General features: G+C 46.4%; 1 protein-coding gene and 1 long non-coding RNA gene across 2 annotated transcripts in view; one reads left to right on the top strand and one right to left on the bottom strand.

Moving 5' to 3' along the window:
- Window positions 1–321: 321 nt before the first annotated feature.
- LOC137440805 (uncharacterized) lies at window positions 322–23597 on the bottom strand. Its single transcript, XR_010987245.1, has 4 exons — window positions 23415–23597; window positions 2373–2463; window positions 1571–1832; window positions 322–1153 (listed from the first exon to the last, which is right to left on the bottom strand). It is a non-coding gene; the product is annotated as an uncharacterized lncRNA (long non-coding RNA).
- Window positions 21670–23860, top strand: part of TECRL (trans-2,3-enoyl-CoA reductase like) — an 81879-nt gene continuing 79688 nt past the window's right edge. The window contains exon 1 of the mRNA XM_068137421.1: window positions 21670–21921. Coding sequence (XP_067993522.1) covers window positions 21688–21921 — 234 coding nt within the window. The 5' untranslated portion in view covers window positions 21670–21687. The remainder of the gene's footprint in view (window positions 21922–23860) is intronic.

Raw genomic sequence — 23860 nt, 5'->3', positions numbered from 1 at the left:
CCTGGAAGCAAGGGGGGAGGCTTGTGAGAGTTTTGGCCCTCCATGGAGGGTGTTTTTCCCCTGGGAAACTGGCTTGGTCTGTTCCACCCTCCCACCCCCTCCCCCTGTCCAGCAGGGGTGTAAAGGTGAGGGCATTGCAGCCATTGCTCTCTTCCTTCTGCCTCGTGGGGACGAAAGAGAGTTGCTGCTGGCTTGCTGCTTCTCTGCCACGTGGTCCTCCCTGCTGCTTCCACACGTTGCAAAGGACTGGTTTTGTATGTCATAGTTCTTTCTTTTCCCATCCCTCCTTGTTCCCTACCCTTGTGAACCCTGCCTGTTATTGTTACACATATATACTGTTTAAAGAAAATTCTTTATCTCTCTACTTCCAAGCCAGACCCAAATTATTTCTTGGTGGATTTGCTCCTTCCCTTTCTTTTCCTCTCTATTGGGAAAGAGGAGGGGGGAGTGGGGGAGGGATTCTCAGCCTGGCCTCCATCTGAACTCTTATGTCCCAGTTAAGGCTCAAACCACCACACTGGCCTAAACCCAGAAACTCTGCTGACTGTGTATGCAGATTTTCCTGTTAATTAAAAAAAAAGCAGCAAGATCCCTGGCTTTGATTTGTGCTTTAGATTAGAGAGTGTTTATTCCATGTTCCCTGAGTTGTTGGGGGCAAAAAAAAAGAAAGGAAAGAACCCAGACAAGTCTTGGATATTCTTATCTCATATTAGGAGTGTCCTGTGAAAGAGATGGGTCTTGACCAAATCAGATTTCAGATGTAGGAAGGCTGGTACTCAGATGGACTTAGGTTCTTCCATGAAGTAGGTCCCAAATGTAGACTTTAATTCACAGGCTGATGTTAAGGGATTGGCAGCATTCATGGATACACAAAATCACTACACAGGTGTTAAGGCACCTCACACCAGTGGCCACATTTTGAAACCAAGCATCTTCCATCTGCTGGGATGAGGCTGAGGATTTGTCCTTTCCTGTGGCTGTTCATTTGATGGGTTCCTGCACTGAGCTGGGACCGACAGGCAGCATGCCCCAGGCAGTAACTGTGACTGTAGGGATGCAGGCTGTGCTGTGCCTCTGCTTTACCAGCTGTGACCAGAGAAGAAATTGCACTCAGTTCTTCACATGTGGGTGCTGATGTAGCCAGGACCTAGGGCTAAAAAAACATAGCTTGCCTTTATCATAGAACCACAGAATGCATAAGGTTGGAAGGGACCTTCAAAGCTTATCTAGTCCAACCCTCCCTACAGTAAGCAGGGACATCCCCAACTAGATCAGGCTGCTCAGAGCCCCATCAAGTCTGACCTTGAGTGTCTTCAGGGGTGGGACCTCCACCATCTCACAGGGCAACCTGTTCCAGTGTTCCCCAACCCTCATAGCAAAGAGCTTCTTCCTAGCATCCACTCTAAATCTGCCCTTCTCTAGTTTCAAACCACTGCTTGTCATTCTATCACTCCAACCCCTTCTCAATAGTCCCTCCCCAGCTTTTTTACAGGCTCCTTTCAGGTACTGGAAGGTTGTTATAATGTCTCCCCAGAGCCTTCTCCAGGCTGAACAGCCCCAGCTCTCTTACCTTGTTTTGTAGGAGAGGTACTCCAGACCTCTGACCATTTTTGTGACTTCCTTCTTGTGTTGAGAGCCCATAGCTGGTGCTCCAGGTGAGGTCTCAGGAGAGCAGAGCAGAGGGGCAGAATCACTTCTCTCAACCTGCTGACCATGCTTCTTTTGATGAAGCCCAGGATGCCACTGGCCTTCACAATTGCTGGCTCATGTCCAGCTTCTCATCCACCAGTACCCCCAAGTCCTTCTCTGCAGGGCTGCTCTCAATCTCCAGCCTGTATTGGTAAGGAGGATTGCCCTGACCCAAGTGCAGGACCTTGCACTTGGCCTCATTAAGCCTCATGGGGTTCACCTGGGCCCACCTTTCTAGCTTCTCCAGGTCCCTCTGGATGACATCCCATAGCTCTGGCATATGGATAGCACCACTCAGTGTCATCTGCAAACTTGCTGAGGGTGCACTCGATCCCATGGTGTATATCACTGATGTAGATGTTGAACAGCACTGGTCCCAGTATGGATCCCTGAGGAACACCACTTGTCACCCATCTCCATCTGGTCATTGACCACTACCCTCTGGCTGTGACCATCCAGCCAATTCCTTATCCACCAGCCCACCCCTTGAATCCACATCTGGATGGATTAGAGAGAAGGATATTGTGGGGGACTGTGTCAAAGGCCTTGCAGAAGTCCAGAGAGGTGACATCCATGGCCCCTCTCTTGCATTGCCCCATGCATCTGGTAACCCTACTAAACAGCCACCCCCTCCACACACAGATCTACCCAGCTAGGTCTGCAAACATCTGCTGTTTCCTTACCTAAACAGGGGATGGAAACAAGCTGCTGTGTGCAACAGGATGGAGAGATTTCCATTTCCTCCAAGTCATGCAGTCTACCTTAATTGCTTTCCTGTAACAGTGATACAGTGTTAGCTTTGCATTCAGGGACAGTAAAATGATAAAGCTATCCACAAAAGATGGCTTCCAGTGATTATTTCATAGCTATTTCAAAGACAAAAATATACATCTGCAGGTGGAATGTGAGAGACTGCATGGAAAATGCATACAAATGTATTAACTCTATTACTGGGGCAGAGGAAAAAATAAGAGGCAGCTGAAGGCAGTGAATAAAACATTTTTATATTCCCTAAATGTGTGCTATCTCCCTCTGTTAAATAATGAACAAAAGATCTTTGCAAAACTCAGATAATCTTTTGTGCAAGAGGTACACACTGTATTTTATGAGAAGGACTGGGGAGACTTGAAGAAGAGAGAGAATTCCTTTCTAGTGGGCTGCTTAATAAATGCGGCAGGATGTGAGCAGCAGCAGCAATATGTAAGGCGGCAGATTTTACACCTGGGCTACAAATAGCAGAGGGTTCCAGTGCTTTACTTCAGCAAACATGTCCTAGAAGAAAAACCTCTTCTGTCTTTGTCCTCCTGACTCCCTCCCAGGTCTCCATGCACTGTGTGGTGTAGGAGTGGTGACCAAAAGTAGCAGCTGAAGGCAGGTTAAAACCAAAACGTGACATGTGGCAGCTCAGAGATGTGGTGCTGAGGGCCATGGTTTAGCATTAGGCTTGGCAGAGGGAGAGAATGGTTGGACTCCATGATCTTAAAGGTCTTTACCACTTGAAATAATTCTGTGCTTTCATGATTCCAAGCTTTCAGGCTGCAGTAGTTTTTGGTACAGTAACTCTCCAGCCCAAGTTACTGCTGAAGCCAAAGGAACTGAGTGAAATAGCTTTTCAGAGCAAAATTCAGTGGCTGCAGAAACCTTCTGATAGCTTCAGCTGTGCTAACATGTGTGAGGGACAGGGCAGCTTTAAGTAGAGCAGGTCTGTGCATTTTACTTTTTGCTTGGAGCACGGTGAAGGTGGGAAGCCTCCTCATAATGCAAAGCAGGATTCATAGATTCGTAGAATGGTTTGGGTTGGAAGGGACCTTAGCAATCCTCTGGTTCCAACACCCTTGCTATGGGCAGGGACACCTCCCACTAGTCCAGGTAGCTCAAGGCCCTGTCCAGCCTGCCTTGAACACCTCCAGGGAGGTGACCTCCCTGTGCACCCTGTTCCAGTGTCTGTGCTGCTTTTGCCAGCCAGCCACCATGAAAACAGGAGAAATGATGCTTTACCTAGCAACCTTCCTGCATGCTCAATCCTCACCTGTCCCTCAAGGAAGGTTCAGCTTCCTGAGATGAGGAATGCCTGGATGCAGTTTGGAGAATTGCCTGGGGCTCTTGGCAGTTTGCATGTTCAGCCACTGTCTCTGCTGTGGAGCCTGAGAGGACTGTGCTGCATCTCTCACTGCTCTGTACAGCCCACTCAGGAAACAGTGTGGGCACAGCCAACCTTGATCAAGAGAGCAGCAGACTCTGCAGCTTGGATCTTGAGACTTAGTTGACCAAAGACCAAGGCTTGCCATCTGCTTTGGAGAATAAATACTGTAAAGATGGAGGCTTTGAATTTTTAGGGGCAAGTCTCCAGTCGCTCTTAAGTTTGGAGAACAATTGCTTTAGGTAAATAGTTTCTCCACGCAGTAAAGGTCTTTGTGTCTATTGACCCTTGTGAAGTGTAAGCACCACTAGAGATCTGCCCTGGAGTAAGCTTCAAGATTTCTATCATTAAGTAAATTGCCTTATCAAATCACAGAATCCATCTGGTTGGAAGAGAGCTCAAAGATTATCCAGTCCAACCCACTGCCCTTCTCTGGACATGATCCAGCATCTCAGTGTCTTTCCTGCAGTGAGGGGCTCAGAAGTGAACACAGTACTTGGGGTGTGGCCTCACCAGTGCCGAGTCCAGGGGGACGATCACTTCCCTGTTCCTGCTGGCCACTGTGTTTCTAATCCAAGCCAGGATGCCATTGGCTTTCTTGGCCACCTGGGCACACTGCTGACTCATGGTCAGTCGACTGACATCCAGAACCCCCAGGTCCCTCTCCAAGTTGCAGCTTCCCAACCACACATCCCCAGGTCTGTAGCTTACCATGGGGTTGTTGTGACCCAAATGCAGGACCTGGCACTTGGCCTTGTTAAACTTCATATAATTAGCCCATGGGTCTAACCTGTCCAGATCATGCTGTAGAGCTTCACTACCCTCTAGCAGATCAACACAGCCACTCAGCTTGGTGTCACCTGGAAGCTGACTGAGGGTGCACTCAATCCTCTCATCCATATCACTGAGAAAGACATTAAAGAGGACAGGCCCCAGTACTGAACCCTGGGTAAACCACTAGTGATGGGTGCCAGCTAGATTTAGTTCATTCACTACCACTCTTTGGGCCAGGCCTTCCCCCCACCCATTCCTCCTCATTTAAAGCAAGCTAAAGAGGAATCTTCAGTCTTCTGTGTGAGAGAAAAGGAAAAAGAAACATGCTTGACTAAATGTTCTTGCCTCTTTCCCCTCCCTATTCTATTACCCTTTACACTGCTCATTTAACTGCTCACCATTACAGTAACTACCTGATGGTGGCATTCTGTGGTGCAGTGCTACCGCTATGCTAAGTGAAGTGTGGCAGATGAATTCCATCATTTGAAAACCTGCTAGCTATGAGGGATCAGGCACTGCTTTTTGCTGTCTTATATTGACTATTTAAGCTCCATTTTTGCGGCACATATGTTCCGGTGGCATGGTTTTCCATGCAAAAACCCCACCACCTCTTGATTGTTTTCTTTCCTGAATGTGAAAATCTTCCCTTCTAAGTTCAGGTGGGTTGCCTAATGTTTCAGTCATTTCTTCAGACCAGAGAGAATCAGTTGTTTTGTTAATAAAATGGCTTTTCATTAGCTTCCTAGAATTTGATTGGTTTTCAATAGGTAAATTAAAACCTTGCTTATTAACTGCAGTGCATGGAAGTGGCATTGGCATTCCTCCAGTATACCCCTGCCAAAGCTGTGCCTGGCCAGGATGTGACAATGCAAAGGGAGAGATCTGAGGCTGTATGAATCCAGCTGGTCTGAGTGATCCTAATGGGAGATCTGACCACAAGTCCCTCTTAATTCCTTTCTGTGCTTGCTTTCTGCTCTATTTGCTTTCTGAAAAGACAGAATGATTGTCTTTTCTGACATACTTTTTTAGACTGGCACTGGAAAGTGTTTTCCTTTGGTGGAGGCTTCCACTTTGAAGGACTAGGAGTGCTTACAAACTCAGTGAGCGTGTCTCATTTTGGCTCAGCTCAGTTCAGCAACAAACAGCTGAGGAGTAACTTCATTAAACATGTGCTGTGTGGCAGGGGAGCATTGCTTTGCCAGAATCTATCCTTCTTGTGAAATATGCTGTTTTGAAGAGGGAAAGCTAGGCATTCTTTATGCATTTATTCCACAATAAAGATAATTGCATTTGTCTCTCATACAGTAAGTTTCATGGGCTTTAATAAACGTGATTTAAACCAAGCATAACCATTTACTCTGCAACTGAAACGATAAATATCCCTTTGGAAGGGACCTTCAAGATCATCTAGTTCCAACCCCACTGCTGTGGCAGGAGCACCTTCCACTAGACCGGGATGCTCAAGGGCCCTTCCAACCCCACTTTCAACATTTCCAGGGCTGGAGCTCCAAACCTTCTCTGGGCAACTTGTTCCAGTGTCTCAGCACTGTCATCGGGAAGAATTTCCTCCTCATGTCCAATCTAAATGTAGCTTCTTGCAGTTTGGAGCCATTACCCCTCATCTTGTCATTCCATGCCTCTGTCAAAAGTCCCTCTCCAGCTCTCCTGTAGCCCTCTTCAAATCCTGAAAGATGCTTTAAGCTGTCTCTGTAGCTTTCTCTTCTCCAGGCTGAGCAACCCCAACTCTCTCAGCCTGCCCCTACAGGGAGGTTTTCCAGCTCTCTGATCATTATCTTTGTGGCCTCCTTTGGACCAGCTCCAGCAATTCCATGTCCTTCTTGTTTTGGGGGCTCCAGATATGGACACACAACTGCAGGTGGGGTCTCAGGAGGGCAGAGTAAAGGGGGGAGGGGGCAATCCTCCCTCTCAATCTGCTGCTCAAGCTGCTTTTGCAGCAGCCCCGGACTTGGTTGGCTTGCTGGGCTGCAAGTGCACATTGCTGGCTCAGAAATTAATAGCCATTTCTAGGCTAAAAACATCTGAACAAGACAATGACTAAAGTGAAATCTCTCTAAGCCTTTTATCTCATAAAATGTTACCTTTTTTAATGTTTCGAAATATTTCATTTTCTAAGTGCTTCATTCAGATACTTTTAATCAAGGACACAGACATGCTGGTGTTACTCAACCAAACCCAAGTTTCTCCTGGCTGCTGCTAAGAGTTTAATTTTGATTAGTGTTGTTTTGAGCTCAGCATCCAGGTCACTGTCTGCTGAGCCCTCTGAGGCCTTCATTTTTCGGTAAGCTCCCTCTGGCCCAAAGCCCAGGCCATGCTAATGCACTTGCTGTGATTTTCAGAATTCTGCCCAGATGGTCTTTTCCTCTGGAATAGTTTCGATGCTCAGTCTTGGATTTTCCTCAGGGGAGAAATACATAATTTAATTTGTGTGTTTCAGTAGTCTTACTAATGATGTTCTGCTTGTTCTGTTGTTTTTAAGTAGTTACAGATGCTTCCCTGGCACTTTTATATTGTCCTGTATTGTTTCCATCAGTTGCTCCATTTCAGGAGGGAGATGTGTAAACTGTACATCAGCTTCTTTGAGACAAAGCTGACAGAGCTATTGAAAGTGAGGCATATCCTGCTGCTGTGGGTCTTGCTTTTTTTTGGTTTGCAAGAGAGAGATTGGAAAGTATATCCAGGTGAGAAATTACAGACACCAGAACGCTTGTCTCTCCAAGCCCCAAAGAGCGTCAAGTGGGAAACCATTAGCTCCTGGTTCAGAACGTGCCCTTTAGCCATACAAACATTATTAACACAACCTTTAAGGATGTTGTTGGTGAAGATGTCTGACTACTTCTTTATCAGCATCTCAGCAGTGCTAACTTAAGGCATGGACCTGAGGAGCTCAGCCTGTCTCCTGATCTGACAGGTTCACAGTTCTGCCACTAGCAATAAATCCAGCCTGTGCATCAGCTACACCACCGCTGGGCTGTCTGGGTAGCATTCCTGAGGCCTCTACTCTGCTTAAAAGAACCTCTCACTGTGTTTAAGAGTCTTTCCAACCAGGTGTGCTGCAGTAGTTAGCATATTTCTGCACATAAGCAGGAATTATTTCGTCCTTAGAAGATCTTACCTTTGCTTCTGCAAAAGCAAGATAGAGGCTTGTTACGTTCCTGCTTGGACACTCTCTTGTGTGCTACAGCTAGCTGAAAGCAAAATGCTCTCTGGAAGAAACTTCAAGAGAAACCTTTTCTTTTCTCCCTATTAATTAAAGCTGTACTTTTTACTCTCTCTGAAGAACCACCTATTTATTTTCTGAGGTGGAGTTTGTGGTTGCCTCTGTGTAGAGAGTGTCCCCCCAAGATGTGTGGTCAGTCTACTTTGCTCTAAATGCTGTGAATTTGGAGAAAAGCTGTGCATACAAATGTTCATGAGAAACTGTTCTGTCATTGCTAACTCTATACACACCAACAGTTCACATTGCATCTGGGTGCTGTGGTAGCTAACCTACAGACAAAAACTGCAGCACAGAGTGATCAGCTCTCTTTAGTAGCCTTTTTTTTCCCCCACGTTTGTTCTTGGCTGTTCTTGCTTTTGCATGCCAAAGCAACTTTTTTTTGGCAACAGAATGAAACTTTGAATTCCTCTGTATTGACAGTAGCAACAGCAAGGCAGGTTCTTTATCTACAAAGAAACTGGCAGGCATAGCCAGTTCCTCTTGTGGATAGAGCAATGCCAAGAGCTCTGGCACAAAGGCTGATAAACTGGATGGACTCAGATACAGCATCTGTGGTGCCCATACGTGGTTTGCTCACAAAGGAAAGTTGCAGCAGAAAGCAAGTTGTACCAAGGGAGGTTTGGGTTGGATAGGAGAACAAACATCTTCACTGAAAGGGTTCTCAAAGCAGGAACAGGGAGGTGGTTGAATCCCCATCCCTGGAGGTGTTTCAAAGAGGCAGAGATGTGGTGCTGAGGGCCATGGTTTAGCACCAGCCTTGGTAGCATTGGAGAATGGTTGGATTGAATGATCTCAAAGGTCTTTTCCAACCAAGATGGTTCTATGGCTCTTTGTTTTTATGATTCTATGCTGGAGCAGGTTTTTTTTTGTATGACAGGGCTGACCACAGGTGCCTGCAGCTCTATAGAAAGCTACAGAGGCTGTGAAGGTGCAGTGTGGCTGTCACACAGGCACATCCAGGAGCCCTGGCCAATTCATACCTCCCAGTCAGCACAACAGAGCAGTACACAAGGATTATGTCTGAGTACATCTGCAGCACAGCATGCTTTGCCAAATGTCTGACAGCTTGAGGTGCCTGGCATGTGGAAAAGGGCCTGATGGTTAGGAAAGAAAAAGCAAAGCTATACCTCATTGCTTTGCAGACTGGATACAGGACTAATTAGTTACTAAGGCTGTAGAGGATGACTGGCAACCTGGATGATGGAAGGGTTTCCTTTCAAATGCAGCCATTCTCCACTTTCCTGCTGTAAAATAGCATAGGTGTCAAGGGCTAGGGCTGGGGTAGCCACTAACTGAGTGCCAGACGCTCTCTACCAGTCCCTCTCTCTTTCTAAAGGGAAGGGAATAAGAGAGAAACTGATGGGTTGGGAAAGAAACTAATGTGCTTTAATGAAAACAATGACAATAAAATGAAATAGATACAAACCAATATGGAACCCAACCCCCCTCATAGCAACTGGTCACTGTCACCACTGATGCTGTGGCAGAAGCCCCAGACTGGACTCAGCAGGAGACGGGAGCTAGATTCAGGAACTCATGGATTAGGATCAAAAGCAGAACAGACAGAACCCTTCTTGGATTCTGGCCATTGAAAAACAAGAAGTAGCAGCCTGATCCTTATGATCCCTCAGCTCTCTATTGGGATGGTATTCCTGATTGGTCAGTTTAGGGTCACCTGAACTGTCCATTCCTCCCTGCAGGTGTGACCTTTCACTCTGCACCCCCATGTAGCACACAATATGCAGCAGTGCCCTTGGTCTGCATCCCAGCCCTTGGTGCTGACTCTGCCCATCAGTGTTCTCACTGCTTAGAGCAGCCTCTGTCTGTGGGAACATTCCCTGAGCTGCAGAAAGGCACTGAGCAGAGACTCAGCTGGGAAGTCACAGCACTGACCAGAATTGGTTCTGCTCTGTCTCAGAACAGGACAACTGCTAAGCCAGGCTTCTTGGAGAGCTTCCTTACTTGTCAAAAAAAGTGAACTTTTGTATCCTATCAGCATGTGGAGCTAGTGACAACTGCACTAAGTGCCTCTAGGCAATTGTGTATTTTCCTGTTCCACTGATCAATTTCTAGCTCAGGAAGATTGCAGATGTGATGCTGAATCTTCCTTTATTTCACTCTTAGAAAGAGGCAGCATCTTCAGCCTTTTAAAGCACTTCCTATCCCTTAGTGTAGCCCTCTACACTAAGAATGTGGGGACACATTCTTTCTACCCAAGTGTTTTATTTCCCTGCATTTTTGATCTGTCTGTGAATCTGAGCTGCTTTCTGCAACAAGAAGTTTTGGTGAAGGATGCTGCTATCTTACCTGAGATTACAGGGAAGACACAGATCTGCTCCAGTGTTGCTTCCCAGACTGGTCAATGTCAGGGCTCTCCTTGTCACATCTGTCTTTATCACCTTGCCCCCAGGGTGGCTATGGAGGTTGCAGGAATGCTCTCACACAGACAGCTGTAAGCCTACCAACAGCATCAGTTTTTCATTTTCTTAAAAAGCAAATATAATTCTGGCAGCTGGCTGCAGCCACCCAGTGGTGGTTCTGACATTGTTTGCAAGCTGGTCACACTCATTCCTGACTGGGAGCTGTTAAACTGGAACTCACACTCCAGGGGTGTTGAGTGACATGCTGTTGTCCTAACGTGTCAAGCAACAAGTGCTGTCTTTTGGCAGCCTGAGCTTACATATCAGTTCCTGACAAGGTTTGAGAGTCTGCTCTGGCAACAGTCTGCTCTGGCTTTGCTCCTCCTCGAAGCCAAACTGCCTACCACTGAGCTGTCACATGCTAACTAATACAAGCAGCAAGCCCCTCTCTTGTCTGAGCTGCAGCAAAACAAGGGAAGACTGCACCGCAAACTTCACACAAATTAGGGCACTCTTCCCTGCCAACTGTGCTGTGCAGAAGCACATCTTTTTGCTTCAAGTGCTGCTGTGTCAACGTTGCTGTGATGAAACAAAGCAGGAGTTAAATTGGGATGTACCAGCCACAGAGAGCCAGGTGGAAAATGCTTTCTGCACTAGGAATGGAAGTGTTCCACATGAAGCCACAAAAGCATTTCTGGAGCTAACCTTTTTGCCCCTGAGCTCAAGTTTAAAACCCTGTTCTCAACTCACTCTGTTTCACTATGTGGTGCAATATCGCTACACAGATGAAATGCACACTTGTTTGTGTCTGCATGTCTTTCAGGGGGCTTAATAGTGGAAGTGGAGGGAGCTCTGGAGCTCACAGAGGCTCCATCCTTTTGTGTGTGGCTGGAAGACCTGGTACTATACTCAGCTTCATCAGCTGGATGCCTGTGGGCAGCTCGCTTTCCCTACAGTCATCTCTGCTCTCCCCTCAGTACACAAAATTGTGGCACAGAGCATGAGACCACAGGACAGCCCTTAAAAAGCATTCAAGTGCTACAGCACCCTGCTCTAAGGGTTGTGGAGAGGTCCAGTGTTGAGCTACCAGGGTACTCTGTACCTCGTGTAGGGGAGGCAGATGTCTCAGCATGGGGATCTTCTCCTTTGAAGCTATGCAGGGTCTTGAGAGCCTGTTCTGCTGGGGCTTCTCTGAGAAGAGGGAGGTCCTCAGGAGTCACATCTTTCCGTGCCTAATTTCTGGAACCTTATCATGTGTAGGCATGAGGAAAAGAGCCAGGTTGCTCAACCAGATAGTGAGAGCCAGCTCTCACTATTCAGCATCACACAGGTGGATGTGTCACTAGGCTTCCTCTGGAGCTACTGCTAACTCTGATTCTGTGAGTACCCTTCCAGTCTGGCTGGACTTCCTAAAGAAAAGCTGAGGTTGTAGCAAGGTGGGTGTTGGTCTCTTCTCCCGAGCAACAAGTGATAGAAGTAGAGGAAATGGCCTCAAGTTGCAGCAGGGGTGATGTAGGCTGGATATGAGAAGAAGCCTCTTGACTGAAGGGGTTCCCAAAGACTGGAACAGGTTCACCAGGGAGGTAGCTGAATCCTCATCCCTGGAGATGTTTCAAAGAGGCAGAGATGTGGTACTAAGGGCCATGGTTTAGCACCAGCATTGGGAGAGTCAGAGAATGGTTTGGCTGGATGATCTTCTCCAACAGAAACAATTTCATGCCTCTCCAATCTATGAAAGACAGGTTTTGCTTCAGGCTATGTGGTGGCTCCAGGTGCTGTGAGGATGACAGGTATGATAAGGTGGCAATCCTGAGTGCATGATCCTGCTAAATTGGAGGTAGCAAGTCAGTGACATCTTCACCTAAACATGTGTGGAGGTTTAACCCCAGCCGGCAACTAAGCACCATGCAGCTGCTTGCTCTCTCTACACCTGTCTGCTCCAAGAGCTGGGGAAGCTAAACAATCCTTAACTTAGGATAAACACTACTTAGAAACCATTCAAACATCAGTGGGTAATCAACATTCTCCTCACCCTAAATCCAAACCACAGCACTGTACCAGCTCCTAGGAAGAAAATGAACTCTATTCCAAACCAGCACAACCTGCTGCAGGCAGAGCTGCCTGGCTGAGCGCTGCCTCCCATGCCGGACAAAATCCCAGCCCTATCAGAAAAACGATCAGACCTCAGGTGAAACTTCTTTCTGCTTCTGAGATGTAAGTAATGGTCAAAATGAAACAGAATGCACTAATAGCCCAGGGCAATACCCAAACTGGGGTAAGGTGGCTTCTTCACTGGGGTCATTAAGAAGAGTGACAGTATTCCTGGGGCAGGTGAGGTAGCAGGATAGGCAGGAGAGGCTTAGCAGGAGAAAGAGTTGGAAAAAGATAAGAGTATTTAAATCTGATGAGAATGCTTGCCTTTGTTTTGTAATTTTCCTGCATGGAAACATTTTCCCAGACATTTTAAGCTTGAAAACACCTGGTGCTGAAGGGCAGTTCTAATGAAACACAAAAAATCCTCCCTTTGCTCCACTTGACTAATTCCAAATCATTCTGCATTTAGAGAAAAATCTCACAAGAATGTATTTTTGATCAGTGGACGAGGGATGACCTATGGATGTGATCTATCTGGACTTCTGCCTTTGATACAGTCCTTTGATGCAGTCCCCCACAACATCCTACTTGCCAGGTTGGGGAGATAGGGGCTTGATGTGTGGACTGTTCAGTGAATAAGGAATTGGCAGGATGGCTGCATCCAGAGGGTGGTCCTCAATGGCTTGAAGTCCAGCTGGAGAGCAGTGACAAGTTGTGTCCCTCAGGGGTCTGCACTGTTTGATATTTTTATCAATGATATAGACAGGGGGATTGAGTGCACCATTAGCAAGTTTACAGGTGACACCAAGCTGAGTGGTGCTGTCAATATGCTAGAGAGACAGGATGTCATCCAGAAGGACCTGGACAAGCTACAGAGGTAGCCCCAGGTGAACCTCATGAGGTTCAACAAGACCAAGTGCAAGGTACTGCACCTGGGCCAGAAAAACCTTTACTATCAATGCAGACTGGGTAGGGGAGGAGGTGAGGAAAAGGACTGGGGAGTGTTGATGGATGAGACGCTGGACATGAGCAAGCAGTGTGAGCTTGCAGCCCAGAAAGCAAATCACATCAAGTGATGCATTGCCAGCAGACCCAGAGAGGTGATTCTGCCACTGTACTCTGGTGAGACTTCACCTGGAGTACTGCATCCAGCTCTGGTGCCTAAACATGAGAAGGACATGGACCTGATGGAACTGGTCCAGAGGAGGGCCATGAAAATGATCAGGGCATTGAAGCAGCTCTGCTATGAGGACAGGCTGAGGGAGCTGGAGCTATTCAGCCTGGAGAAGAGAAGGCTCCCAGAAGACCTAATAACGGCCGTCCAGTACCTGAAGAGGCCTACAGAAAGGATGGAGAGAGACTGTTTACAAAGGCCTGCAGTGATGGGATGAGGGGGAATGGTATGAAATTAGAGAAGGGCAGATTTAGATTGGATGTTAGGAACAAATTCTGCACCATGAGGGTGGTGGAACACTGGAACAGGTTGCCCAGGGTGGTAGTTGAGGCCTCATCCTTGGAGATATTCATGGTGAGGCTCAACAGGGCTCTGGGCAACCTGATGTAGTTGAGGACATCCCTGCTGGCTGCATAGGGGGTTGGACTAGATGACCTTTGCAGGCTCCTTCCAACCCAAACCATTCTATGATCCCACTGGCCAGAAGATACAAGAGAGATGAGCTTACTCTGAACCTCAAAATCTTTTTTGCCCAAATGAGTAAATCCTTTTGAGTGCTTCAGCCTCAACAAAACCCACAGATTTGAGCAACATTTTGTTTCCTTGAAGATAGTGCAAGTGGCTCCAACTTCATCTTGCCTGTGTAAGTCTGCACAAAAGAAAGATGCATTTAATCTCAGCAGTAAGAGCATGGATTTGACAGTCCTGTACTGCTGCCAGTCATGAGCAAGGCTTTGCCTCCCTGTATTTCTTTTCATCATCCATACTTAACTTCTGGTAATGTGGCTGCTTGATCTTGCCCTGGGAAATGACAACCCTTTATTTCATCAGGTTATGTTCTTGGAGGGGGATTAAAAGAAAATGCTGTCAGTAATACATATCCTCAGATGAAATTAGGTGAGGACACAAAGTAAGCTTACTGCTGCAAAGTACAGAGTATCAGCACCTGTCCTTCATTAATCCACTCAGGCCTCTCTGTTTACACTGCAAAGTGGTGTGATAGCAGAGAGTCACAATGAAATACATGGAAGCTCCCTGTCTGCCCATGCTTTGAGAACTCTTGTCCACCAAACTGTCTGGATGGCTGGCCCCAGAGAGTGGTGGTGAATGGAGTTAAATCCAGTTGGTGGCCAGTCATGAGTGGCATTCCCCAGGGCTCAGTACTGGGGCCAGTTCTCTTTAATATCTTTATAAGTGATCTGGACAAAGGGGCTGAGTGCTCCTTCAGTGAGTCTGCAGATGCCACTAAGGCAGGAGCAAGTGCTGATCTGCTTGAGGGTTGGAAGGTTATGCAGAGGGATCTGAACAGCCTGGATTGATGGGCTGAGGTCAGTTGTATGAGACTCAACAAGGCCAAGTGCTGGGTCCTACACCTGGGTTACAACAATCACATGAATGCTCCAGGCTTGGGGCAGAATGTCTGGCAAGCTGCTCAGTAGAGACAGACCTGGGGCTCTTGGTCAACAGCTGGGTGAAGATGTGTCAGCAGTGTACTCAGGTAACCAAGAAGGCAAACGGCATCCCAGCCTGGACCAGCAGTACTGTGGCCAGTAGTAGCAGGGGAGTGGTCATGAGCTTGTAGTCAGCACTGGAAAGGTCACACCTTGAGTACTGTGTTCAGTTTTGGGGCCCTCACTACAAGAAAGACATTGAGGTGCTGAAGCGTGTCCACACTAGGGCAAGGAAGCTGGTGAAGGGTTTGGAGAATGGGCAGCTGAAGGACCTGGGGTGGTTTAGTATGGAGAAAAGGAGGCTGATGGGAGATCTTCTGGCTATCTATGACTCCCTGGAAGGAGATGGGAGCCAGGTGGGGGTTGGTCTCTTCTCTGTAGGAACAAGTGATAGGATGAGAAGAAATGGCCTCAAGTTGTACCAGGGGAGGTTTAGATAGGATCTGAGAAGAAACTTCTTGACTGAAAGGGTTCTCAAAGACTGGAGCAGGATACCCAGGGAGGTGGTTGAATTCCCATTCCTGAAGGTGTTTCAAAAAGGCAGAGATGTGGTGTTGGGGGACACAGTTTAGAATAGAATAGAATAGACCAGGTTAGAAATACCTTTGAGATCATCGAGCCAAACAATTAAACCATGGCACCAAGTGCTTCATCCAGTCCCCTCTTATACACCTCCAGTGATGGTGACTCCACCACCTCCCTGGGCAGCCCATTCCAATGGCAAATCACTCTTTCTGTGAAGAACTTCTTCCTAACATCCAGTCTAAACCTCCCTTGGTGCAGCTTGAGTCTGTGTCCTCTTGTTCTATCACAGGTCGTTTTAGCACCAGCCTTGGTAGAGTTAGCTCACGGTTGGACTCGATCTTAAAGGGCTTTGCTAATCAGAACAGTTCCTGGGAATCTGCTTTACTTCAGGCTGCATGACCTGCAGTACTGAAGCCCACATATTTTGTGCTCTGGAGGCTTGTGTCTTAGGGGCATTGCTCAGTTTTTTGGCATCACAAAGCCCACAGGAAAGTAGTAACTCTCTTTCCATCAAGCATTCAAAGTGAGTGAGATAAAAATGTGACATGTGAGGGGCTGCTGACAAGCATCCAGACTGACAGATGACCTTCTGCTGCTGACTTAACAGTCGATACTCAGCAGGCTGAAAGACAGCCCATTCTCTGGGGAAAGTAGAGGACAAAACACGAGCAAAGATGAAAAGGAACTTCAGAAGTGCCTGCAGGCCCCAGCTGAGATCTTGGGAAATCCCTTTGTGCCAGGCTGTCTGCAAAATGTGCGGTGCAAGAGAGCCTCACACAGAGAAGACCTGTGGAATGGGAACAGCAGGAAAACAGCAGCTCACTAACACCTCACAGGAAAGTTAAAGCTCAGGCCCTGCCCTGTAGTTTGTGAGCTGCTTTGTCATGATCTCTAGAGGCTGATGGTTGTTTCAAGACACTGTATGGGAAGGGCACAAAAAGTCCATTACAGAAGGGTGCTGCTTTTCTTGTGAATATACCAATGGTTCATTTAAGCAGAAGTGATGGTCCTGCTGCCTGCTTTGGGGGCAGGTATTTCCTGCCCCTGGAAGAAGTGCCTTTCAGAAGGCTTCCCTAGGAAAATGCTTGCCTGTCTGTACAAGAGCTTGTGCCAGCTGAGGGGATGAGGGAGAGCCACAGTGTGAGAAGAGCTATGCCCATTCTTGTGGCCCTCCTCGAAAATATCAGCCCCTTATATGGCAGGAAATTCAGTGTGAGCTGAAGCTGTCAGAGATGATTTAATTCTTGCTGAGTGCTCTTTGACTCATCTCAGAGTCCCAGAATGAAGCTGAGGTCAGAGTCTCAATGGCTGCTGGCTACTAGCCCTAGCACAGCTCTGGGAACAGCAGCTTGTACCCATGGAGTGTGGATCAATAAATCTCACCCCAGGACTGACAGCTTGGCCCCATGTGCTAGGATTTCCTGTCTCTAGGGCTGGGCACTGAGATGAGGCACTGATAGGGAACATGTGCCTTTCATTTAGCGATTCATGTTTCTGTGTGCACTTCTTCATAGAACGGGCTGAATCACCTCACATCCAAAGCTGGTGATGACTTTGAAGCAAGTGCAGCACTTGTCACACTGATGGCAAAATCTCCACTGCTTTTATGCATCTCTTTGAGAGTTTAGCTTATCAGTGGCAATTCTATCCCTGCTTATTTTTGGTAGAGTGGCTTGCACCCAGCTTTAATGCAGTCTGTTTGCTGCAGACATGGTGCTCCAGTCAGATGCCAGACCCATAATTTAATAGTGAGGAAAGAGCCTGTCACCTTCAGGGAAGTCCTACTAGTTTATGTCAAGAAAGTATTTAGCTCCGTAAAGATTGTTGTATATCAAAATATTGACATTGAAGATGATTACTTCAGATTGAAAAAATGAAAATAGATTTTAATGACCATTTTGCTGGAACTGGTTCAGCTTTTGAAGTGTTCATTGGTCACTAATAAAATGCTGATCATTTAAATGTCTGCAGTAAATCAGAACAAGAGGACACCGTCTCAAGCTGCGCCAGGGGAAGTTTAGGCTCGAGGTGAGGAGAAAGTTCTTTACTAAGAGAGTTGTTGGCCATTGGAATGTGCTGCCCAGGGAGGTGGTGCAGTCACCATCCCTGGAAGTGTTCAAGAGGGGATTGGACGTGGCACTTGGTGCCACAGTTTAGTCATGAGGTCGGTGGTGACAGGTTGGACTCTGATCCTCGAGGTCTCTTCCAACCTTGGTGATTCTGTGAAAAGGTGGTTTTTTTTTTTTAACTTTGTTTTTGTGTTGCTTTGTGTTTTGGAAGCATCAGCTCAGTTGTTACAATTTTAAATAACATTACAAATATGCCCACAGTAATGATTGCAACGCTGGTTTCTTACATACACATCACAGAGTCACACTACATTAGAGCTTGGAAGGAACCTCAAGAGATCGTTGGATCCAACCTCCCTGCCAAAGCAGGGCCACTTGGGGAATTTGTCTCCATTGATCTTCAGTTTCTGAGTCATTCTGTTTAGGAAGCTGGCAACAGAAGGGAGAATTAGCCATGATCATAGAATCACCAAATTGTTTCAGTTGGAAATGACCTTTAAGATCATCTGGTCTAACCATTGCCTAACTCCACCAAGGGTGGTGCTAAACCATGTCCGTCAGCATCACATCTCCACCTCCCTGGGGAGCCTGTGCCAGTCTTTGAGAATGCTTTCAGTCATGAAGTTTCTTCTCATATCCAACCTAAACCTCCCCTGCTGCAACTTGAGGCCATTTCCTCTCCTCCTATGACTTGTTGCTAGTGAGAAGAGACTGACCCCCACCTGTTTCCAACTTCCCTTCAGAGCTGAAGAGAGCAAAAAGGTCGCCCCTCAGCTGTTCCTCTCCAGACCTGTCCTCTAGATCCTTCACCAGCTTCGTTGCCCTAGTCTAGATACTCTGCAGCACCTTAATGTCTTTCTTGGAGTAAGGGTCTCAAGACTGAACAGGGCTCAAGGAATGACCTCACCAGTGCTGAGTCCAGGGGAAAGATCACTTTTCTGCTCTTGGTGGTCACACTCTTCCTCATCCAGGTCAGGATGCTGTTGGCTTTCTTGGTCACCTGAGCATATTGCTGGCTGATCTTCAGCCAGCTGTTGAGCAGCATCCCCAGGTCTTTTTCTGCTGGGCAGCTTTCCAGCCACTCTGTCCCATGCCTGGAGCATTCATGTGGTTGTTGTGACCCAAGTACAGGACCCAGCACTGGTTGTTCTTGTTGATGTTCAACATTATTCTTAATTGCTTTTGAACTGAACTGAATTTAGAATATTTATTAATATATGGTATTGGAGCTCACTGAGGTCTTGCAGCAAAACAGGGGAAGTTGTGTCACTTTGTCTCATTTCTTCTGCAGTAGTTTATCAAGTTTGCTTATAGTAGTCTGCCTAAATACGCACTCAGGAGCTTTGGTCTTTACTTTACTGCTTATAGCAAGCCCCTTATGGTTAGCTAATAATTCATCACTCTCCATGTTCTGACCAGTTCATACCAAAACTTCTGCTTGCTATATTGATTCCACCAAGGTGGTGGCGTCTTGCAGACCTTGTGATTCCAGTCAGCCGTAAGTGGACTTCTTTGATCACAATGTAATCCTGCTCAATTCTGACCATGTTTTTTCGTTATATGCTGACTTGTTTTCCATCAATGGCAAGACGCTGATTTCAGTATAGCCAATATGTGACCAATGTCACCAAGTCTCGATTCCCACAGTCAGGGCTTCCCACTAACAAAGTCACTGAAGGCATTCAGAGGTTGCATCACTGCACCGACAAATAACAGGGATTTTCTGCCAGGCCTTAGTTTGTTGTGTTGTATAGACATAAAGCACATTAGTTATGAGTTTGGGTTGGCCTCTTTAGTCAGAACAACTGGCTAAAGAGCCATAAATAAACTGAGCTAGCTCTTGGTATTGCAAGTATTTTGTAATTTCAGATGCCCAGTCCTGGTACTGCTGAGCTCAGACATTCATGAATGCAGCTCCTGCTAATGTGCTGTTTCCTTCTCTCCTACATCTTTTCCACATGTCTACAGGCAGGACTCATTTCATGCATGCAGGAATGGCTCTTCAGAACTTGAGCACTTGGACAGCTTGATGTAGCATGAGTTGTTCCATCAACAGCAACTAGATAACTCCCACATGTGAAGATGAGTTTATCTGTGAATATTGCCAGGAAAGGAGCTTTGATTTGGAAATTTCCTTCATTTTGGGGGGCCCCCTCACTCTCATTTTTTTCAAGGGCAACAAAGTTGGTGAGGGGCTTGGAACACAAGCCCTATGAGGAGAGACTGAGGGAGCTGGGGTTGCTTAGCCTGGAGAAGAGGAGACTCAGGGGTGACCTTCTTGCTCTCTACAACTACCTTAAGGGAGGTTGTAGACAGGCAGAGGTTGGTCTCTTCTCCCAGGCAACCAGCACCAGAAAGATAGGACACAGTCTCAGGCTGCACCAGGGGAGGTTTAGGCTGGAGGTTAGGAGGAAATTTTACACAGAGAGAGTGACTGCCCATTGGAATGGGCTGCCTGAGGAGGTGATGGAGTCACCATCTTTGGAGGTGTTCAGGAGGAGACTTGACAGGGTGCTTGGTTACATGGGTTAGTTGATTAGGTGGTGTTGGATGATAGGTTGGACGCGATGATCTTGAAGGTCTCTTCCAATCTGGTCTGGTCTGGTCTATTCTATTCTATTCTATTCTACTCTGCTCTATTCTATTCTACTCTACTCTATTCTAATTCCTGCAATCACTTATCAATTAATTTCTCTGTTATTTCACAGAGCTTCTTGTCATGTGTTGCTAGGCCACCACTAAACTTTCTGTAGGTTGTATCATTGTCAAAGAGAAGAGACCTCTTCTGTTCCCACCCTGCCTTCTAGAGCAGGCATTAGTTGTGGGCTCAATTGTGTGCCCACTTTTATCTTGAGGAAGGGTTTTTTTTTTTCACTTAATTCAATTTCCTGAGTGTAACAAACCTGTTTGACTTTTGTCATGGTGATTGTAGTTTCCCCAGGCTTTTACCATGTAGGAATGTATTCAGAACTTTGTTTCTCCACTGGAAAAAAAAGCTGTCTGCAGGAATTTGTGGTGCCCATCTAACAGTGTGATCCTTGGGACACTCTAAGCGTGGAAAAGCGCTGCTAGTTCTACTAAATACTACTAAAAAAAAAAGTTATACAAGGAAAAATTGAGTTTAAACAAGGCTTGAGGAAGCCCTTGTAGAGCAAATATCTTTGTTTAACTAAGCCTTATTTTTACAATTGAGGCTACTTGGGTTTTGCATCAGACTTGCGTGGCGACAATTCATTGTCGGGAAAGACAATAGTAAGAAAATAGTGCAATGTTCCAAGCCCTGAATTAGTGCCTTTGTAGCTGTAATTCCCTTTACATCACTTGAGTTTCATGGCAGAGCTTCAAGCTCTGCCCCACTGAATGACAGAAGGTCCTTAGAGCTAAACACCACCAGGTACCGGATTCTCTCTATTTGCAGGCAACCCTTAAATGTTGCTGGTGAAGTTGTGGCATTTAGTTAGTAAATATTTCCAGAAGAGGTGATATCTGACATTATTTTGTGGATGCACAGTAAGGGTGCATGCATCCACACCTATCCATCTCAGACTGGATATTGCAAGAAACTTCTTGGCTGAAAGTGTTCTCAAAGATAGGAAGAGGCTCCCCAGGAAGTGGCTGAATCCTCATCCCTGGAGGTGTTTCAGAGAGGCAGAGATGTGGTGCTGAGGGCTGTGTTAGCACCAGACTTGGTGGAGTTAGGGAATGTTGGGACTCATGGATCTTAAAGACCTTTTCCAACCAAAACAATTCTATGATTCTATCTGTGCCTATGTGGACACTTTTAGACCTCTGCCTTAGTAGAAAACAGTAAAATTTGCTGCATTTGCCACCAATTCCTTTGGGGCTCTGGAATTTTAGGGTCTGCCTTCTTGTAAGAGGGAATCTCTAGATGTAGTGTTTCAAACACTGTTTTAAATTAAAAAAAGGGGGGTGGGGAGTGGGGGAAGCAGCAGGAGCAGTAGAGCAGATCCCAGCAGCAGGTTAAATATAGGCATGGATTACAGAGCCATTGTTTTCAGTCCTGCTAAATAAGACAGCGCTCTGAAAATGGAATGCCACTTGACCTTTCCTGTCTCATCAGTCTGTGATTGTATTTAACTGACAAAGGGAGGAAACACTTTCCCCTGCCACTGTGCCCTGCTGAGATGACAGTTTCTGCCTCTGGGTCACACCATGGACAGGAGGCAGAAACCCAGCTCTCCAGAACAGAAGAGTGATCTCGAATCTCATGGAGGAGCTTTGTCCATGTCCCACAATGACTCACGCTCCTCTCTCAGCTTCTCTCAGCTTATGCTCTCTGCTGGCAAACCCAAGGCAACACCAGCCCTCAAACATTCAAAGATTACTTACTTTGAAGTGGAAATTCTTGATGGGCAAAGCAAGAAGCCGATCTGCATTGTGGACAAGGTCAGTGCATTGTTCTGGCATGGTGGGAATGTGCCTGGGTCACAGGGTGCTAGTTCAGGGACTCTCTTTTCACTCTGCTGTGGTCTTATTCTCTAATAGAAACACTTTCATTCTTTGCTCTGGGGGATACTCAGAACTTCTCCTTAGTCACAATCCATGGCTGATGTTTACACTGGTTTCTTTTAGACCTCCTGGCTGCTCTGTGCACTCCAGATAGGTCCTTAGGCTGTCTCTTTGACAGGTTGCAGTCTTTAATTCAGAGCATGATGCTTAATCATCTGCTTCAGAATGGATACTGAGTTTTAACACATATATAAAGCTGAGCTTCTCTGCAGTGCTGTGGGTTCTGGTTGGTATCTAAAGGTACATAGCTGAGTCCTACTTGTCAGATCAGGCAGGAACCTGCCGATTTCAAACAGGGATTTAGGTTTTGGTTTTTTGTTCCTTTTCAATTTTGCTTTGTATAATAATGTGAATAAAAATACATAAACTGTAGTCAGATTGTATAAGCAGGGTGAAAGGACTGGGTGGAAGGAAGTTTACAACACAGTAAGAACCAGCTGAAAATACACTTCATAAACAGTTTCATTGCTGCTTTGGTGATTCATTGCCCCTCAGCAGATCACAGATTTATTCATTCTGGTTGGAAAAAGACCCTTGGGATCATCAAGTCCAACCATTAATCCTACACTGCAATGATGTGGTCTCATGTGTGTGCCACCAAAGTGGGAATCTTCATCTAGTTAAGACTATGGGGATTTCCAGTAACATAGGAGGATTTTGAGGGTTCTTGTGCTAGAATTAAAAAACCCTAACATTAAAAATCCCTTACCCTCGCTGTCAGCATCTGGAACCTGTGGCTAAGTTTGCTTCACATGTTTAACTTAATGCCTTTGAAATATGCAGTGTGGAATAGTACTGGATTTGGACTGCTCTTGGTTGTTTAAAGGGTGGGTTTGGTATTTTGTATGCTTAGTTGAAGTTAAATGTCCTGTTTGTTCCTTCTTAATGGGGCAAAATATCTAGGGGAGGGGAGGTGGTGGTGGTTTAAATTGAGCCAAAGGGGACATGTGGAAAGGGGTCAGATAAATAAAAATTACTCTCACAGATCACAGGATGTTAGGGGTTAGGGGTTCATAGTATCATAGTATCAGTCAGGGTTGGAAGGGACCACAAGGATCATCTAGTTCCAACTCCCCTGCCATGGGCAGGGACACCCCACACTAGATCAGGCTGGCCAGAGCCTCATCCAGCCTGGTCTTAAACACCTCCAGGGATGGGGCCCCAAACACCTCCCTGGACAACCCATTCCAGGGCTTCACCACTCTCATGGTGAAGAACTTCCTCACGTCCAGTCTGGAAGGGACGTGTGAAGATCATCGAGTCGAACCCCCCTGCCAGAGCAGGACCATAGAATCTAGCCAGATGTTAAAATAGAGTTATCTAAATACTGTTCTGGAAAAAAAATAATCCAAAAAAGGGCTCTTTCTTACCTTAAGGTTTCCTGTAGTGTCAGTCAAAGTGTGACATGAACAGGAACAGAATTAGGCAAGGAGCCACATTTCAGGAATCCTTTCATGAATGCATGGAAGAACTGTAGACTGCTGAGGCAACGACAGACCTGCATTTTAATCTTTATGCTGAATGTTTTCTACACCTTCTCCAAACCATGAACTCTGTCCCTGTGGAGATAGTGGAAAGAGATTTACAAATGATGCTTGTGAGGAACTCCCTATGTAGAGGTAAAATACAAACAGAAGAGCAGTAACAACAGTAAACTGTGAGGGATCTGTGGTCAATATCATAGACTCATCGAATGGTCTGGGTTGGAAGGGAACTGCAAAGGTCATCTACTCCAACCCCCTCTGCAGAAAGGAGGGGCATCCTCAACTAGATCAGGCTGCCCAGCGCCCTGTCAAGCACCCTTTTGAATATCCCC

The sequence above is a fragment of the Melanerpes formicivorus genome, unplaced genomic scaffold, assembly GCF_026170545.1.
Source record: "Melanerpes formicivorus ecotype bairdi unplaced genomic scaffold, bMelFor1.0.p_v2 SCAF_4, whole genome shotgun sequence".
In the NCBI taxonomy this organism is placed as follows: Eukaryota; Metazoa; Chordata; class Aves; order Piciformes; family Picidae; genus Melanerpes; species Melanerpes formicivorus.
Note: the sequence above shows the minus strand (reverse complement) of the source record. Positions and strands in the feature narration are given on the sequence as shown.